Raw genomic sequence first — 25,000 nt, forward strand, 5'->3', positions numbered from 1 at the left:
ACTCCACTATCAGGTTTTTTTTTTAATTTTTTGGAATATTTTCACCTTTTAATATAAAATGAAGCTTTCTCTATATTGCATTTTGTAGATAAAATGAATAAAACAGATGTTATGAAACATTAACTCAAGGTCAAATATAGAGTTGAAGGCTAAGCCAGGAATTCAGATGGGGATTTCCTAATGAAAAAGCTTTTTGCTTGCAGAGAAGTGAAAAAAAAAAAAATAAAGTATGCAAAAGACAGAAAAATAAATCAATTCTAAGTAACTGCTTAATTAAGAATGCCTCCTTATTTATGCATATCACATAAAAGATTGAATAAAGTACAGTACAGTACAGGTAAAGTGGGATGCCAACCACAATGGATTCAGGAATGTGCAGAAAAGCCTAATACTGAACATTGACAATGTGCAAACACGGCATGGGTAGTTATTTTGCTAGGAATTTAACTTATGGGAGCTTTAAGAAAATAGAGACAGATCCATAAGTATTTAGAACAGTGACACAATTTTCATAATAGTGGCTCTGTACACCACTACAATGAATTTGAAAAAAAACAATCATTATGTGATATAAAGTGTAGACTTGCAACTTTAATTAAAGGGGTTTAACAAAAAATATTGTATGAGCTGTTTAGAAATGACAGACATTTGTATACATGGTCCCCCTATTTTTAGGCGCTGAAAAGTAATTTGACATTTTTAAGAATGATCGCTCCTTGTGTTTCTGCTATCTCTGTAAAGGGTTTGTTTTGTTTCTTAGGCCAATGATGGACTGTTTTTACTTGCATGGACAGCTCTTTGGACCTCATATTGAGAGTTCACAGTGCCAGCTTCCAAATGCAGTTCTTCACTTGGAATGAACTCCAAACCATTTACCTGCTTAATAGTTAATGAAATAATGAGGGGAAAGGCTACCATCTGGCTATGGAACAGTTTGTCAGACAAAGGTCCATATATGAGCCCCTGGAAATGGATGTCATTCCTAAACAGTTCATACAATATTTTTGGTAAACCCTTTGACTTAAAGCTGAAACTCTACAGTTCAATCACAAAATGACTGCTTTATTTCAAATCCATTGTGGTGGCATACAGAGCCAAATTTATGAAAATTGTGTCACTGTCCAGATACTTATGGACCTGACTGTGGAACTAACATCCATTTGACTAAAACTACAATTTGATGACAGAAGTTAAATACAAATCCATTTTAAACACAGCATGTTCTGTTACTCTGCCATCTGTTGAATTCTTGTAGCAAAACATTTTTGTTTGCATGAGAAGCCAATGTTGCACTGCTTAAGTAAACATCAGGCAGTTCACTTCTGCTTTCATTAAAACTTTCTGATCCAACTGGACAATGTTCATTTTCTATAATGAACACTTGTTTTTGCACATTTCTAAATATAACATCCTCCTGCTTAGGAATTTCATGTATGCATTTACTGGACTTCAGTGTGGATTCTTAAAGAATTGAGGTCATGTTACCTGTTACCAAGTTTGACATAAAAACAGAAAAGAGGAGCTTGGCCATTTCCAAATGCTTTAAATGATGCCTTTTTAAAATTTCAAAAATGTTTGTGTGTGCCCCTAAAAATATTAAATGACAGTAAATAATTTAGAAATAAACAATAATAACAAAAATAGAAACAATTACAGAACAGTAACAGAAAATAAATGGATGGATATAAAGATTATTGTGTCACTGCCTTATTCCTATGTATAATCTAATGCTAAGTATGAAGCAACAATATTTTTTCCTTTACTGAAAGTATTTTATTATCTTACTGGATAGTATACCAAACAATCTGTTTCTTCTTATCCAACTCCTTCCTCCTTGGCAAACCTTAAGTTGCATTCGCAGGGAGTGGTCATTCTGTCATGGAGGGGGACAACCATTAACTGCCCAGAATTTTTCAGACAAGGAATAGTGATCTCCAGTATCGACTTGAACTTTGTACTATTGAGGGCAACACATAATGAGGCACATAAACAGATTCTTTCTTTTGTCATCTATGCCATCACCAGGCAATAAAACCCCAAAATGAGATAAAAGAATGCTCCTCATGCATTGTCATGTATAGGAAGGACTTGAGGTGTGGTATAGCGGGTCCACAGCGCTTTCAGTAAGGGCCAGTTTTTAAATAAATAATCCCAGCACTCGAGGCGGCATCGTGAGGGGGCGTAGTGGTTGTAGCAAGCCGCGGGGCGATCTGCGGTGTTGGCGTTTCTCACCGAGTGCACAGGTGAGGGACTGCTCACATCCGTGATCGTTCCTGTGGCTAATGTGCTGCAGCTGCTATGGCCCCTCGCTATATAAAAAAGAAGCGCGAGTCGGATAAGAGGGAAGAAAAAAAAATAAAGATCAAAAAAAGAACAGAAGTAAACGGAGGTTGGAGCAGGAATCAGTGAGGAGAGACAAAGCAGAGTTTGTTTTGCAGGGCAGGAGTGACCGGAAGGTGCAGTACTCTCCGCGGAAGGTAGCGGGAGTCGGGACTTGAGACGTGGTGTTCCCTGCATGAGAGCCTTGGTCGCAGAGAAATTTCCAAGTCACCATCAGGGGGAGCCAACCGGAGCCAAGGATTGGTAAGGCGACTGGCAGTAGTAGCAGAAGCAGGTATACAGGTCAGCTGCTGTGAGAGCGTCTCACTCGTTGCGAGGCTCAGATTGGTGAAGCAGGAGAGACGCTGGAGTGAAAGACACCAGGCTTGTTATTGATTTTAAAGACTGTTTCCCGTTGGACGTTTTAACCTCGTTTTTAAAGGATTGTTTTTTTCTATTGTGTATTTTTAACTTCCACATGTTTTAATGGATTATTTAATGAATGAATTTTGGAAAGCAGTGTACTTTATTTATTGAACACTGTTTTTGATTTGTTGTTGGATTTCTAATAAAAGCACTTTTTACCATCCCCTTGCTCAGTTGTTATCGTCTCACTGTCTAGCTCATCGGTGACATTACCGACGTTGTTGGGTTGAAAGGACTCCCGAATAGCGATGGGAGCGTGGAGCCAAACCCACATCGTCACAGGAGGATTTCTGGGTATCAGCCTATTAACATAGATGCCATAGCTGTAATCAAGGGTTACCTAGAGGTGAAAATAAAATGACTCAGAGATAGAAAAATATTGTCCCATTAAAACTGTATGGTTGTTTCCCTCGTCCGAACCTGCAATCCACCCACTAGATTGTAAACTTCATACTTGTACACTTCTTTGGATGAAACACCGTCCAAAAGGCAAAACATCTCTCTATTATATAAAAAAAAATCAAGACGAGAGTTTTCAGCCTGGGACGAGACGCAACTTTTTCAGAGAGATACTTTCCAGTCCCGCGAGACAAGACTTTGTGCCAAGAAATTTAACCACACCCGGGGCCGGAAATAAAAGACAAAGAATAGATGACAAAGTAGAACATTGTAAAGAATTTAAAAACGTTGGTGCAATAAACATGCAGAGCAGGTTAGAGATAATGAAAGTCTCAAAAAATGATAGTAAAGATCGCATTAGCACAAACAAATTATTACTTGGTGAAATGACGAAACAGCGAAAAGAAATCAAAAATATTGATCGGATTTATACTTTAAATTGGAGACTTGTAGATTGTCTAATTTGTGTTGCCATCAGGGAAAAGTAGTGTTTCTTCCCAATAAAAAGGAGTATCCGTGAGAATGAAAAGATTTGTTGATTGGTGAAAGTGAAATCTACATACGCAAGCGGCAGAGACAGGAAGAAGCTGGCGAGCAAAGCGAGCTATATTAAATACTTTTACTATATTAAAATCCATTATATTGACATCCACTGAAATCAAACATTGGATACAAGTAACACCCATCCATTCATCCATCTATTTTTCTTGCACATTTCATTCAATTAAGGGCCATAAAAGTCCACTCTGGATGGGGATAACAGTCAACTGCATGGCATATCCATGTATATGTGTATATTCATCCATACAGGACCATTTATAGTCAACAAATATCCAAAAACACATATCTTTATAATGTGGGAGGAAGAAAAGACAACCTGAACAAACACTCTCATGGATGCAATGAAAATGTACAAACTTGACATGGTTAGTGGCCAAGCCTAACCATTAATCAGTTTTCCTTTGGAAACTAACTAGTAGTTGTGTTTTTGTATAACAAAATAATCAATTTTAAAGTGCAAAAGACTAACTTGAGAAGTACAAAAAGAGAGGTGCACAGTGTGCAAGGGTTTATTATTGTTACACAATATTTTAAGGAAAAAAGAATGCCTTAGTAGGGTGGCATTGGGTTAAAGGCTGCCACAGAGGAAAACACGTATGAAGGTACACAGTAGAGTACAGTCACACTTCTTTTAAAATGGCAGAATAGCAGAAAACTATATGCATTGCCTACTCCTACAACCACGAAGTGGATGAAATGCATAAAGGAAATCAATGAATAAAAGGATGGGTGTTGCTTTTATCTAGTTTTTTAGTTAAATGTATATGCTTACCCCCAAAAATATCTGGATTGTGCTTTATAATATGTGTGGAATCTCATTATGCTGATCAATACTCAAAAACATTCTTGGTTTGAAAATGGATATACTTAATACATTTAAAGGCACATTTGGACTGGTGACCTATAGGAACAATTTTAAACTTCAAGAACAGACACAACATTTTTATTTTTATATTTATAACAAAATTTTCAATCAAAAATGGCTTCCTGTGGCAAATTAGTGAACCATATATGTTAATGGTGAAAAAACAGCTTTAACTTGAAAAAATACACAACTTACCTTTTAGTTAACAGCAATATTACAAGTATTTAACTATCTTCTTTATAAACACTACAAAGTAAAATATAAAAAAATTAGTAATGTATATTTGATACTTACAATCATATTCTGAGCATCTGGAATCAACAGAATTTTCTTTACTCCATATTCTATCATAAGTCCTATCCAGTTTAACAGGGCCCAAGTGAATAAATAGTCATGAGCGCCATGCCAGTAGTAAACAAATCCAAAGGCTAAGGCACTTGAGAACATCTTCCCCAACAAACCATGATGAGATCCTCCCATTGGGACATATATATACCTAGAATTAAAGACAAACAAACAGGCACAGTTGTCAAAATATCTAAAGTGTAGTCTTGCATGCCCACTGTTACTGTGTGGATAATTTACCAAATGAACAACTGCAAGATAGCTTCACAAAACTATGCAATGAAAATGATGACAGCTGAGAAATGGGAGATATTGTCAGCTCTGCTAATCTGCTCACAGAAACATCTGGATGCACTACATTACAGATGTTCTCCAGACTATTTCTGTAGCAAGGATGCAAAATTGGCTCTAAAAAACGGCTCCCTAAGAGCTTTTTCAGGCTGTCTAATGCAGTAATGGTACAGTATCTTTGATAATATTAATAAAACTATAATGTCAAAAGGTGATCACATGGTCTACTTGGAAGTGTATTTCAATAGGCTTTCAAAATCTATTAAGAATAACATATGAGTCGAAACAAAAACACATTTATTTTGTTTATTAAAAACTGCAACTAGAATTAATGTGCATGGGATGAAGAAACACAAAGACTATGCCAAGACTCAGGGTATTCAGTGTCAATGTGATTACCCTATAATTGTATAAAACTTAATGTGACATGTGTGTACAATAATTAAGTACATATAGTATCACAAAAAGACGACTGCACATTTGCAGGAGAATACTAACACTAAATTTTATTCAGTGCAATACTGAGATCAAGCTGTTTAATTCCAGAATCTGGATATGGAAGGCAAGGATTAAACTAAACTGAAAATGCAAATCAGTCTGTATGAAGCACCGTGATACAAGAGTATCTACTAAAATTAAAATACTGAAAGTCAAAAAGTACCAGATCAAAAGCTGTAAAGTTGTGAACTTATCCTTCCTGAAATATAACAGTTTGATGTGTTTAGCAATAAGAAAATGCTGAGCTACTGCACATTATAAGGACCATGGAATTTACATTTGAAGTGTAAATAAAGTATTGATTATAGCCTACATAAAAACAGTATAGAGATTAAAGTTGAACATTAGATTTATAATAGTGGTAAAAAGAGCACCAGCAACAAAGAAAACAAAATAAAAACACAAAAAAATCTAAACATGTAAGTGTAAAACTCTGTTTTCTTCTCCGAAATGAGCCATCATCTAAACTGACTCAAGACTTAGTTTTGCTCTGGACAAGGAGGAAATATGGGTGAGCTTTTAAACTCATTTCAATGTTACTGATATGCTAAGCCTCAGGTTCAAACTAGTATCAGGATGCTAAGTTGAGCTAAATGGCCTTGCTCTAACTGTACTTTTTTATGATGAAATGCTTCTTGCAATCTATTCAAAGATACTTCAACTGCAGGCAAACCTAATACCATCTTCACAAACAATATAGTTTCCTGCTGTTATTTGTAGAAATTGTGTAAAACTTCTTGAGCAAGAGATGGTGGCAAGTGTTAAATGCAGCAAAGCTCTGAGATATGAATCACAGAACATTATAATACAATACATTAGACACCAACCACAAAATAAACCAGTAACAGCCTCAAATATAACTTAAATAAACATATTCTCAAACTGTAATGCGCGAAGGACTTGGAATACCTCTATTTCTCAGTGCACTAGGCATTGTAATAACAAATTCTTGGGGAGCACTAAGAAAATTATTTAAAAGGGTACTGAAAACACTAGGGGAGCCATAGCCTGGTTTTATACATCCCAAATGGGGAACTGGACAACTGAGAACACAAGCCCATTTGTGAAGAAAGTTTTGGGCAGCTAATGTAACTGGAGAGGGATCCAGAATGATCAAGTAATACACACCTCAGGTCACTCTTCCCCAGATGTTTTAAAAGAAGATGGACAGTTTGCTATGCTTCTTGAAAGATAAATTAACTGTCTGAGAGGTTGCATCAAACCCTCTTGTGAAGACATTAAAATGCTGATTGGGCACACAGTCTTTACAGAGACCAAGAACATCAGACTTAATAATAATAGATGACCAATTAAAAATTTACAATGGTGTCCCATGTTATTATTTATTAAGTGTTCACAAGTAGTTACAATCCAACAAAATTTAGGATGTCACTTGGAATTTGCTCACCAATCAATTCTGCGTTTGCATAAACCACATGTGTGCAAAAACACAAACTGACCTTACACACAGGGCAGAATTCTTTAAGTTCTCATTAATGACATTATTTTGAGTATAGTGAGTCGCCAAAAGTGCAACTTCATTTTCATGAGCAAAATCAAGAAAGGTGGCTATCATTCAGATTATGAGAATAATTTAGATCTTTGGAGAAAAACATAATATGAAGAAAAAGAAGATGGCATGTAACCTTTTACTCCTTGTCTTGTCATGGACATTTACAGCAGTTTCAATATGGCAGTTTGCCATATTAATAAAAACTTCGAAAAGAAACAACTATTTTGTGAAGATTTTAACTAAGAAAAACCACCATTAAAAAGATGATTGTATTCTGTAAAAAAGAGAAATTCTATTTCTAAAACAATTTAGGATGGTATAGGTGACTTTAAATGCTGCTCTTTTCCAAAGTTAAAATAAATTCCCTGTGTGCTAAACTACTGCCTAACTTCTACACAGTGATTTTAACAACCTGTAACTGGATTTAATTGGCACCAGGAGGCCCTTCAAAGTAATATTTGACAACAGCCGGCAGTAAACAAATACAACACAAGAGAGAATTTCTGATAAATTATAGCTTTTAATGCAAACAGAAGTCCATAGATAATTTTATGGACAAAAAAATAAAAGGACAATACTGAAACAGGAAAGATTCAGTGGTCTAATTGATGACCTTATATAATTTTGTACCCGGAGGACTTATTTCTCACCTATAGAAATAAACAACATGGTGGGACTGTGGTATAATTGGGCCTGTCCCAGGGCTCATACACATATTGATAGTTTAAATATTTTATCTAAAAAAAGTTAGTATTTTGGTTTTTAATAGAAAACATTCACAAAATAAACTAAGTTGTAAACGAAATCAATTTAAATATGATATTGGTACCAAACAAATACTGTTTTAGAATGGGAAACCTTCTTCAGCTATACAAATGTAATATTTACGGGATTCCAAAGAAAGACAGAGAGAAAAACAATGATGAGAGAGGACTTTAAAATTAGGGTGGGACAAAAACCTAGGCATCTAATGATTTCTGTATACAGTGATCCCTCGCTATATCGCGATTCGACTTTCGCGGCTTCACTCCATCGCGGATTTTAAATGTAAGCATATCTAAATATATATCACGGATTTTTCGCTGGTTCGCAGATTTCTGCAGACAATGGGTCTTTTAATTTATGGTACATGCTTCCTCAGTTTGTTTGCCCAATTGATTTCATACAAGGGACGCTTTTGGCGGATGGTTTAGAAGCTACCCAATCAGAGCATGTATTACGTATTAAATAAAACTCCTCAATGATATACGATATGCATCCCGCGCAATGCTTGACTGTTTGCTTTTCTCTGTCTCTCTCACTCTCTCTGCTCCTGAGGAGGGGGAGTGAGCAGAGGGGATGTTTGCTCAGAGGCTATTTGCCTAGAGCAGTGGTGGCGAACCTATGGCACGCGTGCCAAAGGGGGCACTCAGAGCCCTCTCAGTGGGCACGCACGCCATCGCCCGAGCACAAAGTTCGTTACTATAAAGCCAGAGGAATGCGGGGCCGGGCTGCTCCCCTCACCGTTCCCCCTCTTCACGCGCGGAGGACGCTTCTCACATCACCCGCCCATCTGCCCAGCAGCCCAATGGGAGCGCGTCCTTCCTCTCCTGTCTGGGGTAAGGCGGGCGGCACACATGCTGCTTGAGGGTGCAGCACGGACTGCACCCTTTTGAGTCTGTGATTCCCGTGGTGGGGTTGGAGGGGATGTGGTATAGCGGGTCCACAGCTCAAAATTGAAAAGGCCAGTTTTAACAGATAATTGCCGCACTCGCGGCTTAAAGGGGTCTATGGTAGAGTGGCGGAGCGGTTTCCGGAGCTTTATGATGCGGGCAGTCCTCGCTTAAGCGCACAGGTGAGGAGTCGTCCGCATCTGTAATTATTGCCGGGAGTTGCTAATCGCCACACCTGATCCACGACCCGTAATATATAATGGAAGCTTTGGGGCGGAGCTTAATAGGGAAGACCTGCGTGAAACACTTGAGAGGATCGAAGGGATGACAAAGGACAGCACAGTTAGTTATGAAAATGAAATCCTTAAAGTGTGGAATTCTCTGCCAAATAATCTTAAGTCAATGAAGGCACTTCAGATTGCTTTCCTTACTTTGTTTGGAACATCTTATGCTTGTGAGCAGCTGTTTTCAGCTTTGAATTAAATCAAATCTGACACCAGAAACAGACTAACAGATGACCTGAGTGCTGCATGTGTTGCTCTCAAGCTTACAAAGTATGAGCCAGGGTTAGACAAATTATCAGCATGCATACAACAGCAAAAAGCACATTAATTGTTCAAAAGCATACCGAATGCAAACTTTTACCTTTCAACAAAAAGTTGTTTGTATCATTGAAAGCTCCGCTATTATGTTTTTCTTTTAAGACAAAAGATGTTAATGTATGAGTGGCTTTTCTAAACTAAAAGCTCAGTAGATAGACAGACAGAGCATCAGTGTTGGCAGTTCAGTCCAATTTATTATCCGCTGCACTCCCAGGTATTTATAGGTCTGTACCCTCTGCACACACTCGCCTCTGATGATCACGGGGTCCATGAGGGGCCTGGGTCTCCTAAAATCCACCACCAGCTCCTTGGTTATGCTGGTGTTCAGTTTTAGGTGGTATTCAGGTTCAATTGCCATGTTGGCACTTTGCGATAAATAAGTGGGTTTTGGATTGCAGTTTGGGCACTTGGTTTCTAAATGGTTCGCCATCACTGGCCTAGAGGATACTGGACGCTCCTCTAAAAAATGCCGCTTTATCGCGGTGCTTCGGCATACTTAAAAGCCCAAAAGCACTTATTGATTTTTTGATTGTTTGCTTGCTTTCTCTCTCTCTCGCTCTCTCTCTCTCTCTGACATTCTCTGCTCCTGACACGTATTCTTTGAAGAGGAAGATATGTTTGCATTCTTTTAATTGTGAGAAAGAACTGTCATCTGTCTCGTCATGGAGCACAGTTTAGACTTTTGACTAAAGGGTGTTGTTTCATTTCTAGAGGGCTTTAATAATGTTAACAGCGTGTGAGAGTTTATAAGGGTTAAAATATATAAAAATAACCATACAAACATATGGTTTCTACTTTGCGGATTTTTACCTATCACAGGGGGTTCTGGAACGCAACCCTCGCGATCGAGGAGGGATTACTGTACAGTGATCCCTCGCTACATCGCGCTCGACTTTCGCGGCTTCACTCCATCGCGGATTTTAAATGTAAGCATATCTAAAAATATATAACAGGTTTTATCGCTGGCTCGCGGATTTCTGAGGACAGTGGGTGTTTTAATTTAAAGTACATGCTTCCTCAGTTTGTTTGCCCAGTTGATTTCATACAAGGGACGCTATTGGCGGATGGCTTAGAAGCTACCCAATCAGAGCATGTATTATATATTAACTAAAACTCCTCAATAAGATACGATGTGCTTCCCGAGCAGATTGTTTGCTTTTCTCGGTCTTTCTCTGACATTCTCTGCGCCTGAAGGAGGGGGTGTGAGCAGAGAGGCTGTTTGCCTAGACTGGATATGGACGCTCCTCTAAAAAAAATGCCGCTTTATCGCGGTGGCCCAAAAGCACGTATTGATTTTTTGCTTTAATCTCGCGCACTCTCTCTCTCTGACGTTCTCTGCTCCTGACAGCACTCGTTTGAAGAGAAGATATGTTTGCATTCTTTTAATTGTGAGAAAGAACTGTCATCTCTGTCTTGTCATGGAGCACAGTTTAAACTTTTGACTAAAGGGTGTTATTTCATGTCTAGAGGGCTCTAATAATGTTAACAGTGTGGGAGAGTTTATAAGGGCTTAAAATATATAAAAATAACCATACAAACATATGGTTTCTACTTCGCGGATTTTCACCTGGAACGCAACCCCCGCGATCGAGGAGGGATTACTGTACTATTATACTGAAACTTTGTAGTCAGATTGATGTAGTTGAAATTTAATAAACAAAGGATATGAAGCATCCATTAATAAGTAATTTGCTCTGCAAAACATGTTTTTGTGAATGTACAGCCGAAATATCAGCACAAATTAGTTCTAACAAACATTTATAATACTCCCCACATTATTTTTACTTCCCTAATTCAGGTTCCCAAATAGACCAAGATAAAAGTTAAAACAGATTCAATAAAAGTGCTGTAAAACATGATCAGTAACAGATGGGAAGGATCAATATATTATCCTCCCCAGACATTATAAAAGAAAAAGGACCCTAAAGGAGGAAAGTTAGCTATACTTCTTTAATGAAAGTGGGTTTATTTGGTGGTTAAAGTCATAATTTGAAAGGATCCAATTTATTGATCCAATTTAACTGGGAAAATGACTCGCTACATAACGAAAACACGCTACAATGAATTATTCAATACATTTTGGTACATGGAACATCAAAGGTCTCTATCATGACCTTAAGAGAAAAAATGTCCAACAGAAAATTCCACTTATCAATTGCATTGTTGTTTTTAAGCCACTCCTTTTCACTCCATTTCACTTTATGCTTGGGGTTGTGGTCATTGCTGGAAAACAAAACTTTTCCCAAATCGCAGGTTTCTTGCAACGATGAATGGGGAAGACTTAAGTATCCAGATGTGCAAAGACGATAGAGGCAGTCATTATTTGCAAAGGTGCATCTACTTAAGTAATACTGACTTGAAGAAGGTGAATGCTTAAGAAATCAATGTTTTAATTTGCAATTAATTTAGACCACTTTTCTGAGATCTGTTTTCACTTTGATATTATAAATTATTTTTCTGTTGATTTGTGTCAAAAAAGCCAAAATAAATCCATCGTGATTCAACATCTATATATAATATTCACTAAGGCAAGACAACCATGAAAAGCACGCCGGAAGGGGCGTGGATTCATTAAGCCGCCGACAAGTGAGACACCTATGGCGCACACAGGAAGGAGCCACGCCCACCAACTCCAAGACCATTGGATACGACGACAACTCGCAGGGCCACGCCCACAAACCGGACACATAACCAGGCGGTGTGTATGCTTCGAGAACGAGGCTGGACGCGGCTTGCGACCGGGCACATGAGCAGGCAGTGTGTATGCTTCGAGTGCAAGGGTGGACGCGACAGGACCATCTAGGAAATATCATGTCGCGGATGTGATTCGCTGTATGCAGTGTGTAAAACAGTTTGTTTGTCGCAGATGTGAATCGCTGTATGCGGCGTAGAACAGTTTGCGAGGGGTTTCCCTGTGTCTTTCCAGAAGTGTTCAACCATCAATAAATAATTATGCGGCGTTTGTTATGCCGCGGGTTCACTATTGCGTTGTATTTTGCTCTCTCCAGAGTTCCATCTTTTCATTCACTTACTGCTGTATTCTCACACTAACCTGTTTAAGACAACCGTGTCTTTCCAGAAGTGTTTACCATTCAATAAATAATTATGCATGAGATTGAGCGTGTCTAGGCGTGGGTAAGCCGCTGAACCCCATTCGGCTGCAAACCGTGGAATTGCCACTGCGCGACTCACACGCCCCACTGTTTTCGTCCCTACCCTTTGTACATACCCCCCTCCCACACGTTGACTGTTAATAGAGGCATGTTTCTCGCAGAGGTGAATCGCCATATGCAGCGTGAAAAACTGTTTGCGAGGGGTATCCCATGAGATCATTAAAACATTCCTTTACAACTGAGGTTAAAACACAATGAAGTGAGCAGTCTTTAAAAAACGATTTTTCGGTTACGACGCACGACCGCGTGCAGCATAGCAAAGTGTTGTACACGCTACATATGGCAATTCGCATCCGCGACAAACATGCGTCTTCTTAGATGCCCCTGCACTTTGTACACACACCCCTCCCACCTCGCTACGCCGCACGGACGATTGTGTGTTGGTTCGTTCCGTGCATTGTTACAATATTGCTTTTCTTGCTGATTTATTACATTACCGATTTTGCAAATGTTAAATTTTCTCCCTGTGCTTAAAAATTATTAAAAAACCGGCCTGATTATGCGGCGTACCAGGCTAGTTGTATAATATTAACTTCCAGTAGAGGGGTTTGGATGCCTTTTATAGTCACTGAAGCTCTACTCAGACAGAAGCCATATTGCTTTCACTAATATGTATAATTAAAATACATTTATGCGCGCTCTCAGGTAACTGGTGAGTCCTGCTTGAGATGCACATATGTAACATGAGGTAATATGCCCATTTCCTTAGGCACCCTTAGCATTCTAGCTAGCAAAGAAATTGCTGCTCTTAGTGAGTCTTTTTAGCAGGCTACTGACATTGTTCATAAAGGGGCACATAAGTAACTACTATGTAAGTTAAGTACTATTATCACAGAACAAAACCAAAGCAATTGAAAGTGACAGGATGCAAAGAGAAGTCAAGCAAAATTACACCTTTTATTGGCTAACTGAACAGATTACAATATTCAAGCTTTTGAAGCAGCCAAGGCACCTTCTTCATAATGTCTAACACAGTACAACACCCTACTACTACAGAGATAAAAATGACAAGGTGAAAGATGAAATTCTTGCAGATGGTGGGAGCAAATAATACAGTATATTAGTTCACTTTGGCTAAAGTAACCTACATTGACACAGGAAAGAAAAATATGATGGCATAAAAATATTTAGCCAAGGAAACAAAAAAGTCAAATAGTGAGAATAACAGAGGTAACATGCTCCATTTTTTTCATCTCCATATATAGAATTAAATACACTGTTAACAGAAGTATGACAGAGAATTTTTTATCCTTTCTAATTTACAGTATTCAGAACACTTGGGTAAGGCACTTAAAGAAAGCACATTAGCACTAAAATCTCTGATTATCAGTAAAGCAGCTATAGATTTTAATACAGTTGGCTGCTTAAGTAATGTCATTTAAACCTGCTAATTCATTGTATAAAAATATCACCTATCCCTAGGATTTGTATGCACTTTGTAATTTACTAGTCAAGGCAGTAATAACATTTGTGCAGGATTACGTCCATAATCTGTGAGCCAATTCACCTTGTTGTGATATCTGAACGCCTGTAATCACTTTACACCCCAAACTCTAAATTCTAACCCATGGGTCACCTTTAATAAGATTAGTGAATAAACTCATTAGCTTTCACAAGACTAAAGGATTTAAAGGACATTCAAAGCACAATGGAATATTAAGTATTGTAATTCAAAATGGCTTAAGAAAAATCTGTTAAGAAGAATGATTCTACAAAATACCACAGAGTGGTTTATTTTAATATGTAGCAGTCACAGCTATAATATCCCATCTGATACATCCATTACACTGTTTCTCAAGAAACAAAAAAAGCAAAATCAGCAAATAAAATTGCAAAGCATGTGTCATTCGATCCACTGCCTACAGATTTGGATACAATCACTGTATTTCAAACTCATCAAATGCAAATATGATAATTTAGTAAATCTGTACTGTTACACAGGGCATTTTTCTCTGTTTTGTCTATAAATAAATAAATAACTCATCAATATAGAAAAAACAGTCTTGAGAAAGCCTTTATATAAATACAGCAGTTACAACAAAAACCCTTGCTAAATCCTATGGAGAAGGATGAATAAAATATAAAAGGATAACATTTTATTTAGAAAAGACAGTCAAACAAGGGTATGTGTGGTTATTTGCAGAGCAGAGGACATAAACAGGTGTCAGCAAGATGTGCAGTTTCTTAGTGAGCATATCTCATTTTGTAAACAAAGCTCAATGAATAAATGAATGAGGCAGAAACTGTTACAGACAAAAAAAAACTACACTGTCAAAAATCATCCAACAATTATCTGTGCCTTCTTTGAACAATTGAGAGACACAGGGACCCTAATAGCATCCAATTTGAATATACAACTCTACAATAATATAAAAAAAATCATGTTTATATGGTAATATTGCATTAACTATAGTAATGGAAAACTTTAATTTGGTCAGTATAAACTGGGTAAGCCCAAAAAGAAGTGTGGTTCAAGAAAGGTAGTTCACATGATTGTTTACTTTGTCAAAGTACAAACATTAAAGCCTGTCTACAATTAATACACTACAAAAATCAGGACAGAATTCTAAATATACAGGTTATCGGACTAGTAAAATGAGCTTCACATAATCAAAGTGCATCATCAATTTGTCAGAGCAAATCTGAAAAACTCTTCAATTTTATTTATATAAGAAAAATTAGAGCAGAAAAGTTCTTTAACAATTAAATATGGATGAACTTTTAAGTATGATGAAAGTAAAGGATTAGTAGGTAAAGTGTAATCTTCATACAATAAAGAACAAATTCAGTTTCAAAAATTCAAAGTACAAGATGATTACTTTAAAAATTACTAAAGAAAAGACAGCCTCATATAAAGCCTACAAAAAGAAAAAGAAATGTCAGAGGTGACCATAGAGATTGTGAAGACATGAAAAACTCCCATCAGCTACATAAGAATATTCCTAAAAATAAAATAAAACTGTTCCAAGCTATCTAATAAGCTTGTTGACAATGATAAATAATTCTTTACATTTATATAGTGCTTTTCTCACTACTCAAACCACCTCAACCACCACTAATGGATAGCATCCACCTGGATGATGTGAATACAGTTATTTTTGCGCCTGTATGTTCACCACACATTAGCTGTTAGAAGCATGTGATATGGCTGTTGGATGATGTCACTCACCTTGATGGATTCCTAGATAGAGGCAAATAATGCAATATTGGGGTACACCACATTCTGTACAAACATATCAAAAAGATGTAATGCACATCTGTCACATCTAGAATACAATATACATTTTTAGTTTACACATAATAAAACAGACGTAACAGCAGTAGAAGAAGTCCCGACAAAAAAAAAAAAAAGACTAAAGAACATTAAACCTTTTATCTATACTAATAAAAGGCAAAGCCCTCACTGACTGACTGACTGACTACTAATTCTCCAACTCCCCATGTAGGTAGAAGGCTGAAATTTGGCATTCTCATTCCTTACAGCTTACTTACAAAAGTTAAGCAGGTTTCATTTTGAAATTCTACGCGTAATGGTCATAAATGAATCCTACTTACGTACATATATACGGCCACAGCCTGCAGCTCGGTCGTTGTGTGAGGCGGAGTTGCGTCACCCATCACCACACCTCCCATGTAGTTGGCTGCCTGCCTATATTGTGTCCCCCATACCCACGCCTCCTACATTATTGAGTGCCTGCCCATATAAGGCCATCCGTCAGCAGCAATCCAATAGACACGCTGCCGATACGAGGCATTTGTCATGCCTAAGACGAATACGATTTTCGCGAGATACAAGTTTAGTGAGAAGACGTAAGGTATAAACAAGACTTTTGATCACTTTGTAACTGAGTTAAAATTGCTGGTGAAGGACTGTGCTTATGCAAACGAAGATGAGATGGTCAGGGATAGACTAGTGTTTGGCACAAACTCAGCAAAAGTGCGAGAGAAACTTTTAAGTGCTGGGTTTGAGCTAACATTAAATAAAGCCATGGACATCGCAAGATCGCATGAGATAGCACAGCTGAGAACCTTCGATGCATGTATTCCGAGTGGCTCACGTGAAACTGACTGTGAACACAGTACGCATGCAAAAAGCTAGAGCTCCAAAGAGCGCTGAACAAAAAACGCATTACACAATTGAGAAGGCAGCAAAAGAATGTGAAGCGAGTGACGCATACAAGCATATTCATAAGTGCAGATACTGCGGAAACAAAGCACACGGTGGAAAAAGTCAATGTCCAGCTAAAAGAAGACACTGTAAAAAAAATGTGGTAAATTGAACCCCTTCGCTAAAGTTTGCAGGACTGGGAAAGGTAAATCCATGCATGCAGTGTGTGATGTCTGAGGTAAGGTAAATATTTGAATTGTATGTATGTATTATATAATAATACTAGCAAAATACCCGCGCTTCGCAGCGGAGAAGTAGTGTGTTAAAGAAGTTATGAAAAAGAAAAGGAAACATTTTAAAAATAACATAACCTGACTGTCAATGTAATTGTTTTGTCTGTCATCAAGGATTTGATCATCATTATTTCTTTCAATCAACCGATGTAAAGATAACAGTTTTCATTCATCGAAGTGTTCACTACCCAAATCGCCACTCGTGAATGTAAGATGTTTAAGAGGCATTCCTGGTATTAACTTGTGCTAAACGTACCATGGTGTGACGTAAGGAGAACTGACTGTAAAAAGCCAAGGAGGCGTGTATTTTGAACGAAAAGGGAGAAGACAGCGAAGGAGCGGAAAAGTGAGAAGGAAAACTGTTTAAATAAAGAGCTAGGAAGGTGAATGGAAAGAAGCAGCCAGCAGTAAAGCAAGGAAGACTCCATAATAAGGGCGGTTGGGTGCACATAGAAGGTGTAACAATAAGATTGTTAAGCCTTATGATAATGTTCCCGCACGGAGGGTTTAGAGAGACGCACAGAGAGATGTATAGAATAGGGAAGCACGTGTGACTGTTCTGCTGTTCTCCTTCGACAGTTCTGTGGCTCTGCATATTTGTATGTACCTCTCTAAAGACAGTTTGTCTTCTCTCAGTAATCTTTATTGCAAACTTGCATCACTGGTTCCGCACACAAATTGGTCACTTATAAGGGAACTTTTAATCTCCCCGAAATTGCATGTGCCTGCTAACACTCTCAGGTCTGTGACGTAGTTGTCTATATTTTCTCCCCTTGCCTGATTTCTTGAAAAAAATCTGAAACTCTCTACAGTTTTGTTTATTTTTGGGTTGTAATGTTCATCAAATTTACGTATCATCAAGCTCATGGTTAACTCATCAGGTCTTACATCACTGGCCAGCGTCTGACATAATTCTCTGCCGCTCTCTCCAATAAGATAACAGAATAATCTGACCTTAGTGTTTTCCTCTGCCTCCGGCATTGCAAGTTCTGTGTATAATCTGAACTCGTCCTTCCATGTTCTCCATGTCTTCACCAGGTCTTTAGAATCAAGGCTTTATAGCCTGCATCTTCTCAATAAACTTGTATCTCGTGAATATCTCGTGCGATCTTGCGATGTCAACAGCTTTATTTAATATTAGCTCAGACCCGGCACTTAAAAGTTTCTCTCGCACTTTCGCGGAGTTTGTGCCAAACACTATTCTGTCCCTGAATATCTTGCCTTCGTTTGCATAAGCACAGCCCTTCACCAGCAATTTTAACTCCTTTAGAAAGTGATCAAAAGTCTTGTTTATACCCTGCGTCCTCTCAGTAAACTTGTATCTCACAAATATCGTATTCGTCTTAGGCATGACAAACACCAGCGGCAGCATGTCTATGAACTTAATTTAAACTTAAGCTTTACACCGTGCTTTGTTTCTGCAGTAGCTGCACTTATGAATATCCTTGTTTGCGTCACTTGCTTCATATTCTTTTGCTGCCTTCTCAATTGTGTAATGTGTTTTTTGAACAGGTTTCATTCATCGAAGTGATCACTACCTAAATCAGTACTCGTGAATCTAAGATGTTTAATAGGCATTCCTGGTATTAAGTTGTGGATTTGCCTGCGAATATTTAGCGGCAGTGTGTCTATAAACATAATTTAAACTTAAGCTTTACACCTTGCTTTTCTATTGATATGGGTACAAAGGTTTGTTCAGCGTCAGAGGGTTTCCGCAGTAGCTGCACATGAATATGCTAAGCACAGTCCTTCACCCGCAAATATTTACCTTATATGGGCAGGCACTCAATTATGTGGGAGGCGTGATGACGCAGGACGCAACTCCGCCACACACGGCGACCGAGCTGCAGCCTGTGGCCGTATATATGGACGAAAGTAGGTTCCAGTTATGAGCGTTACGCGTAGAATTTCAAAATGAAGCCTGCCTAACTTTTGTAAGTAAGGAATGAACCTGCCAAATTCCAGCTTTTTACCTACACGGGAAGTTGGAGAATTAGTGATGAGTCAGTGAGTGAGTGAGTCAGGGCTTTGCCTTTTATTAGTATAGATACATATATTATGTATATCTGCACTATATAAATAATAAATCCTAAGCCTAAAAGTGCAACGATTTTGTGCAATGATTATATGTGACATTTTTATGTCACGCTTTAAATCTGGCTTATTTTAAAAACTACATATATATGTTTGGTATCATTCTTTTCAGAATTTATCGAACTTGTTCTTAGATTTTCAGATTCGTTTTCCGTTTTTTTAAATTATAAACTAAAATATCAAGAACTCATATCCCATGAGATGGGACTTTGTGCCAAGAGATTTAACCACGCCCTGGGCCGGAAATAAAAGCAATGAGTAGATGACAAAGACAGCTGCTGTAGACTACAGGCTTTTAAATGTTTGAAGCGCAGCGCAAGATGCAGATCACACAGTAGAGTGGCAAGCCAGCAGCTGGTCGAGCAAAGAGGAGGTTTAAAAAAAAAACTGCATTTGTTTCCTATTACAGTGGTACCTTGGTATACGTCCTTAATCCGTTCCAGATCATTGGACTTATACAAAACAGGACGTATACAAAATGATTTTTTTCCCATAAGAAATAATCGGAAAATGATTAATCCGTTCCTAAAAATCCTATTTTTATTGGCATTTTATACAGTGCTTCTGGAAAGTATTCACAGCGCATCACTTTTTCCACATTTTGTTATGTTACAGCCTTATTCCAAAATGGATTAAATTCATTTTTTTCCTCAGAATTCTACACACAACACCCATTAATGACAATATGAAAAAAGTTTACTTGAGGTTTTTGCAAATTTATTACAAATAAAAAAACTGAGAAATCACATTGTGACGATCCGGGTTTGCTGTATGCTCCCATCTGCTGTCGGGGAGCCCTTGAACCCTAGAACCCTACACCGTCGGAAATGTTACCGATGAGCTTAGCAGTGAGGCAAAACAAAGCATTGGGATGGTGAAAAAGTACAAAGTGCTTTTATTAAAATAATCAACAAAACAAGGTGTTCAAATTAAAGTGCAGTGTCCAAAGTTTCAATAAATAATCCATAAAATCAGAAGTGAAACGTGGAGGTTAAAAACAATAGAAAAAAGTCTTCTTAAAAACAACAAGGTTAAAATACAGCAGGACGCATTCTTTAAAAAAAAAAAGAAGCCCAGTGCCTTTTTACCTGGTGGCCCCCCTGGTCACCCTACTTGCAGCTGATACTCTGCCTACTTCAGCTGTTTAGTTCACCTCTCCAATCCCTGGCTCCGGTAGGCTCCTCCTGACAGCAACTTGGGGATCCACAGCAACCAGGGCGCCTACGCTGGGCAATACACTCTCTCTCCCGTCCATTCTTTCTTTTTGCTCCCCTTCTAGCTGACTCACACTTCTGTTTATCAAGATAAGCAGCCCCAGGAACAATCACGAATGCGGATGGTCTCTCCCCTGTGCACTTAGGTGAGAAACGTCCACATCGCGAATTGCCCTGAGAACCGCTTCAGCCACACAACCACCACGCCCCCTCACCAAGCCACGAGAGCGGTGATTATTTATTTTAAAACTGGCCTTTCACAGGAGCTGTGGACCGGCTATACCACACACGTGAAAATTCACAGAGAGTTATAGCAGTTATAGTTGTTCATTGAATGCTAGCAACTGGCGCATTGACGCTCTTGGGCAGTCATGGCTTTGTCACGAGAGAGGTAAACAAGGGTATCACACGAGTCGTATTCCAAACAAAGGTCGTATACCAAGCAAAATTTTTCGCGTCCAAACAGGACGTATACCAAGTTGGACTTATTCCAAAGCGGACGTATACCGAGGTACCACTGTATATCACTGTTTAAGAGGGGGATCCGGAGGAGCGACTGTGTCTCCTTAGGGTGTGTTCAGCCCCCCTCATCACAACATGAGCGGCAGAGACGCGAAACGGCTGGGGCGTTGGCAAGTGAAGCGAGCAGGGGGCAAGTCCCCTAGTATCTGTATACATTCTGAATTTCTCCATGGGATTAATAGTTTATCTAATCTAATCTTATGTTCATATCCATGGAGTATATCAACTAATAACAATGACTTGCAAACATGAAATTAAAAACACTGACCCACTCCAATACTAAGAAATACAATTTAATGTAAAACTGCAATATGCTAGTATGTCCAAAAGGATACATTCCAAATTTATTGCCCTCTAATGTGCTTCACCCAGAGAGTGCTTCTGGATGTTGTCCTTCTAAAATCTTGCTCCTGGCAGCACACCATCGATGCACAGTAAAACATTCTGTCAGAATTTAAGCACCATATTTCTTGGTGTTTTTTTTTTTTTTAGATTTTTGCTGTACTTGGTTCACAAAGCCTATATGAAGCTGGTTCTCAGTTTTAAATAGGACAGCTGATATTTGGAGGCATGCCTGAAGATATATATAGCATCATCTTAAATTATTTATAGCTGATACTTAAAGCATCTAGTGTTACTATGGATTTTTAAAAAAGGGCATTTTTTTGAACCTCAGTGCCAGCTCTAATGTAAACATGATGGGGTAGCAACCAGAAAATTCAGTGGGACATAGTTACAAATCAGCTTAAATATGATTGATATAATATTACTTTATAAGTTGTTTTGGAACTTAAAGAAATACTCCATGAAAAAATTATCATTTTTCTCTGTTACTGTTAGTAGCGCACAAACAGGAAACATGCTCAAAAAGAGCTGAGCTTTTGAACTGAAGATACACCTGTCTCCCTCAATTCACTGATGAAAAGCCTGACTTGGCCATCACTACAAACATGGGGTAAATACCATATTAAAAAGAAAATTATTTTTGGTTCGAGTATTATGTAAAGTGATTTATTATGTGTTGCTAGAGAAAATAACTTGTATTGCAAAATATGCATATAAAACAGATTTTCACTGTAAATGTCTAAGTTAGGAAGGAAGGAAGAAAGGCAGATGACTGGTGCTATTTTAAAAATTAGTTCTTAAAAGAAAGGCACATATAAAAGTTATTAACTGAGTTCATTGTACTCACTAGCATGTTACTGATTTACCAGAAAAATTCCTATCTATTAAACAGCGTGCTATATTTCTGCTATTTTGGTTTTACTACATTTCATCTCTTCTTTTACTACTTCATTACTTGTTAATATTTTTTACTCAAGCTACTACTGTATGCCTTTTTTAATAATAAGTATATATTAATTGGGCAGTTTATAAAATCTGTTATCTGTACAATTTAAAAACCATAAATTACAGTCTTAGTTGGAAAAACAAACATGTAAAATGCATCCAAGTTTTAACCCAACCAATAAGAGATAGAACTAGGTGTCAGCATTCCAGTACAACATGTTTTGCCTTTGGCCATGACTCAAAACTTAATGAATCTCTGCTTTTACTTTGTTGTTGAATGGTATTCAGTTTCAATATATTCTCAATCTTCCATAAGTCATAAACATGCTCAAGATATTTAGTATGACCCTTGAATGTTTAGTGATTAAGGGAGAGGGTAGAATCAAGTTTAATGTCATGGCTACCAAAGGCTATTTTTGTTAATATGTCAAGTTCATACCAAAACTTATCTTTTCATTAAAATTTTTGAATAAGAATATAAGAAAAACATGCAATTTTCAGGTATCTCTCTCTCACTCACTCAAACATCTCTTTGCTGCCTTTTCAGGCAAAGCTGAGATTCTATAAAACATGAAAAGCAAGCACTGAGTATTATTACATCTGTCATTTAATTCTGGTATTCACAAAAACTTCGACAATTTTAAAAAGGTAGATTCTACTTTATAAAGTAAGATATAAAACACTTATAAATTTTGTGTATTTAAAATTTAGATTGCATTTTTTTTTGTTGTTGCTTAAAGTAAATATGCATATCAAAGAGGCCCTGACATATAGTATCAGAATTAATGTCTTACATTTCAATAGTAAATAATCAACCCTTACCCTCACTTTCAATGACAAATAATCAGGCCCTTGCTGCTCTTACATCCTATGTTGCTGCTCTTAATCTCAAAAGCACTCAAATTCTATTGTCTGACCACAAAACGAATATGCATTTGAATAATGAAGAGATATTAATGATGTAAACAAAAGAAATAATTAGGCCTGTCAGGGTTTCAAATATAAAAACATTATAATTTCATATTTCTTTTGTTCTCATATAACAATAAATTATAGCACCTTGTTTATGAATTTGAAATACATGTAACTGCATTAATTTATTTAGGAACCAAAACACTAACTTATTTTGTTTTCATATAAACCAGCAACACACATAATTTCTATGATTATGCCTGAAATCACTATGTAGTATTCCAAGTGTGGATAGATCTACTGCATCTCCACTTTGCAACCATCAGATTCATTTCAGTAACATTTAGTCTGCCATATATAAGTAAACAAGTAACAAAATAATGGAAAAGCACACATGCTCAAAGCAGTATGAGAAACAGCAAATTGGGTACAGAAACATTTGCCACTGCACCACTATTTTTAGGGACAGCTTTTATCCTCAGGTCAAATGACTACCCAACTGTCACTTATAGTGAAAATTTCATGAATATACCTAATGTGTGTTTATATATAAAAAAAGGTTTAAAGTAAGATTTAATGTATATAGTATTGTTTTTTTTTGGTTCGCTTCCCGGGTCCTCCCTGCGTGGAGTTTGCATGTTCTCCCCGTATCTGCGTGGGTTTCCTCCCACAATCCAAAGACATGCAGGTTAGGTGGATTGGTGATTCTAAATTGGCCCTAGTGTGTGCTTGGTGTGTGGGTGTGTTTGTGTGTGTCTTGTGGTGGGTTGACACCCTGCCCTGGATTGGTTCCTGCCTTGTGCCCTGTGTTGGCTGGGATTGGCTCCAGCAGACCCCCGTGACCCTGTATTCGGATTCAGCGGGTTAGAAAATGGATGGATGGATGGATAGTATTGTTTTTGTTGCATGTTGTTGGTATTGGCCTACTGATACTATTCTGAGGGAAAGAAACAAGTAAGAATTCCACTGTACAAAAAGAATAAATTTGAACATGAACCTGAATGCCATCTAGTAGAAAACATTATCAGTCACTTTTTAGTGTAACTTTGTACTGGTATGCAAAAACGGGGAAAGTTAATTTAGGTCTACTTTATTTTAAATGTTTAGATATGCATTTAAAAGTAATATAACATATATTACTATGCTACTGAATTTCTGTAGCAAATGCAAAGAGAATAGAAACACATTATGCTTCTTTTGTGATGAATCACTTTGATTTTTATCACAGCATGCCACTAGCTTAGAAAAGTGTCACTTATAAATTTGGTTTGCATTGTATATAAAAACAAAAAGCAGAGACCCATGAAGATTATAGACCTTGCACATTGTGCACATACACTCTGACAGTCTATGGTTCCATGCTGTTGTGTATATGAATATAAATTATAACTCCACCACTGAGCCAACAAGGTAAATTAACATTAACAAATGCATTGACAGTATATCAATATGCAATGGTCTATTTTTGGAGGGTATCATCACAAACTCAAGGGTCAAATGTAACTCCGCGTAGAAGGTAGTCTAACTTATATCTGAGCACAGTGTGTGTTTACTGGGGCCTGTTGTGCCCATTCCAGAGTGCAACGTGAGCAAATCAAGACCTTTCCTCCTCTCAGTATGTGGACAGCAATAGCAGTCAAGTCAAACAGAAATCCTCAGTATTTGGGCTAGTGAATGCATGTGTAAATTTTGTTAAAGACTAACTTCAGAACGTTTACATGTATACAATACATCTCCCATTTAAAAACACATATTTTGTGCAGAGCACCTGCTTATGATTCTTAATGATGAGCAATCTGATGTTTACCAAAATGTTATTTCATTTATTTGGTTCAGTTAACAGAAAAAAATTCAAGTTACTGAGTCAGTTAAGTCTCCAAGTGTTTTATTAAGAAACCATGAATTTCATGCCAATGTACACAC

At 37.6% G+C, this 25,000-nt stretch overlaps 1 protein-coding gene across 3 annotated transcripts in view; it reads right to left on the reverse strand.

The window, feature by feature from the left end:
- hhat (hedgehog acyltransferase) overlaps positions 1–25,000 on the reverse strand; it is a 287,098-nt gene that overhangs the window by 119,762 nt on the left and 142,336 nt on the right. For all 3 annotated transcript variants that reach the window (XM_039738569.1, XM_039738567.1, XM_039738568.1), the window contains one exon: positions 4,865–5,066. In XM_039738569.1, coding sequence (XP_039594503.1) covers positions 4,865–5,066 — 202 coding nt within the window. The remainder of the gene's footprint in view (positions 1–4,864; positions 5,067–25,000) is intronic.

Source organism: Polypterus senegalus, chromosome 16 (assembly GCF_016835505.1).
Source record: "Polypterus senegalus isolate Bchr_013 chromosome 16, ASM1683550v1, whole genome shotgun sequence".
Lineage (NCBI taxonomy): Eukaryota > Metazoa > Chordata > Cladistia > Polypteriformes > Polypteridae > Polypterus > Polypterus senegalus.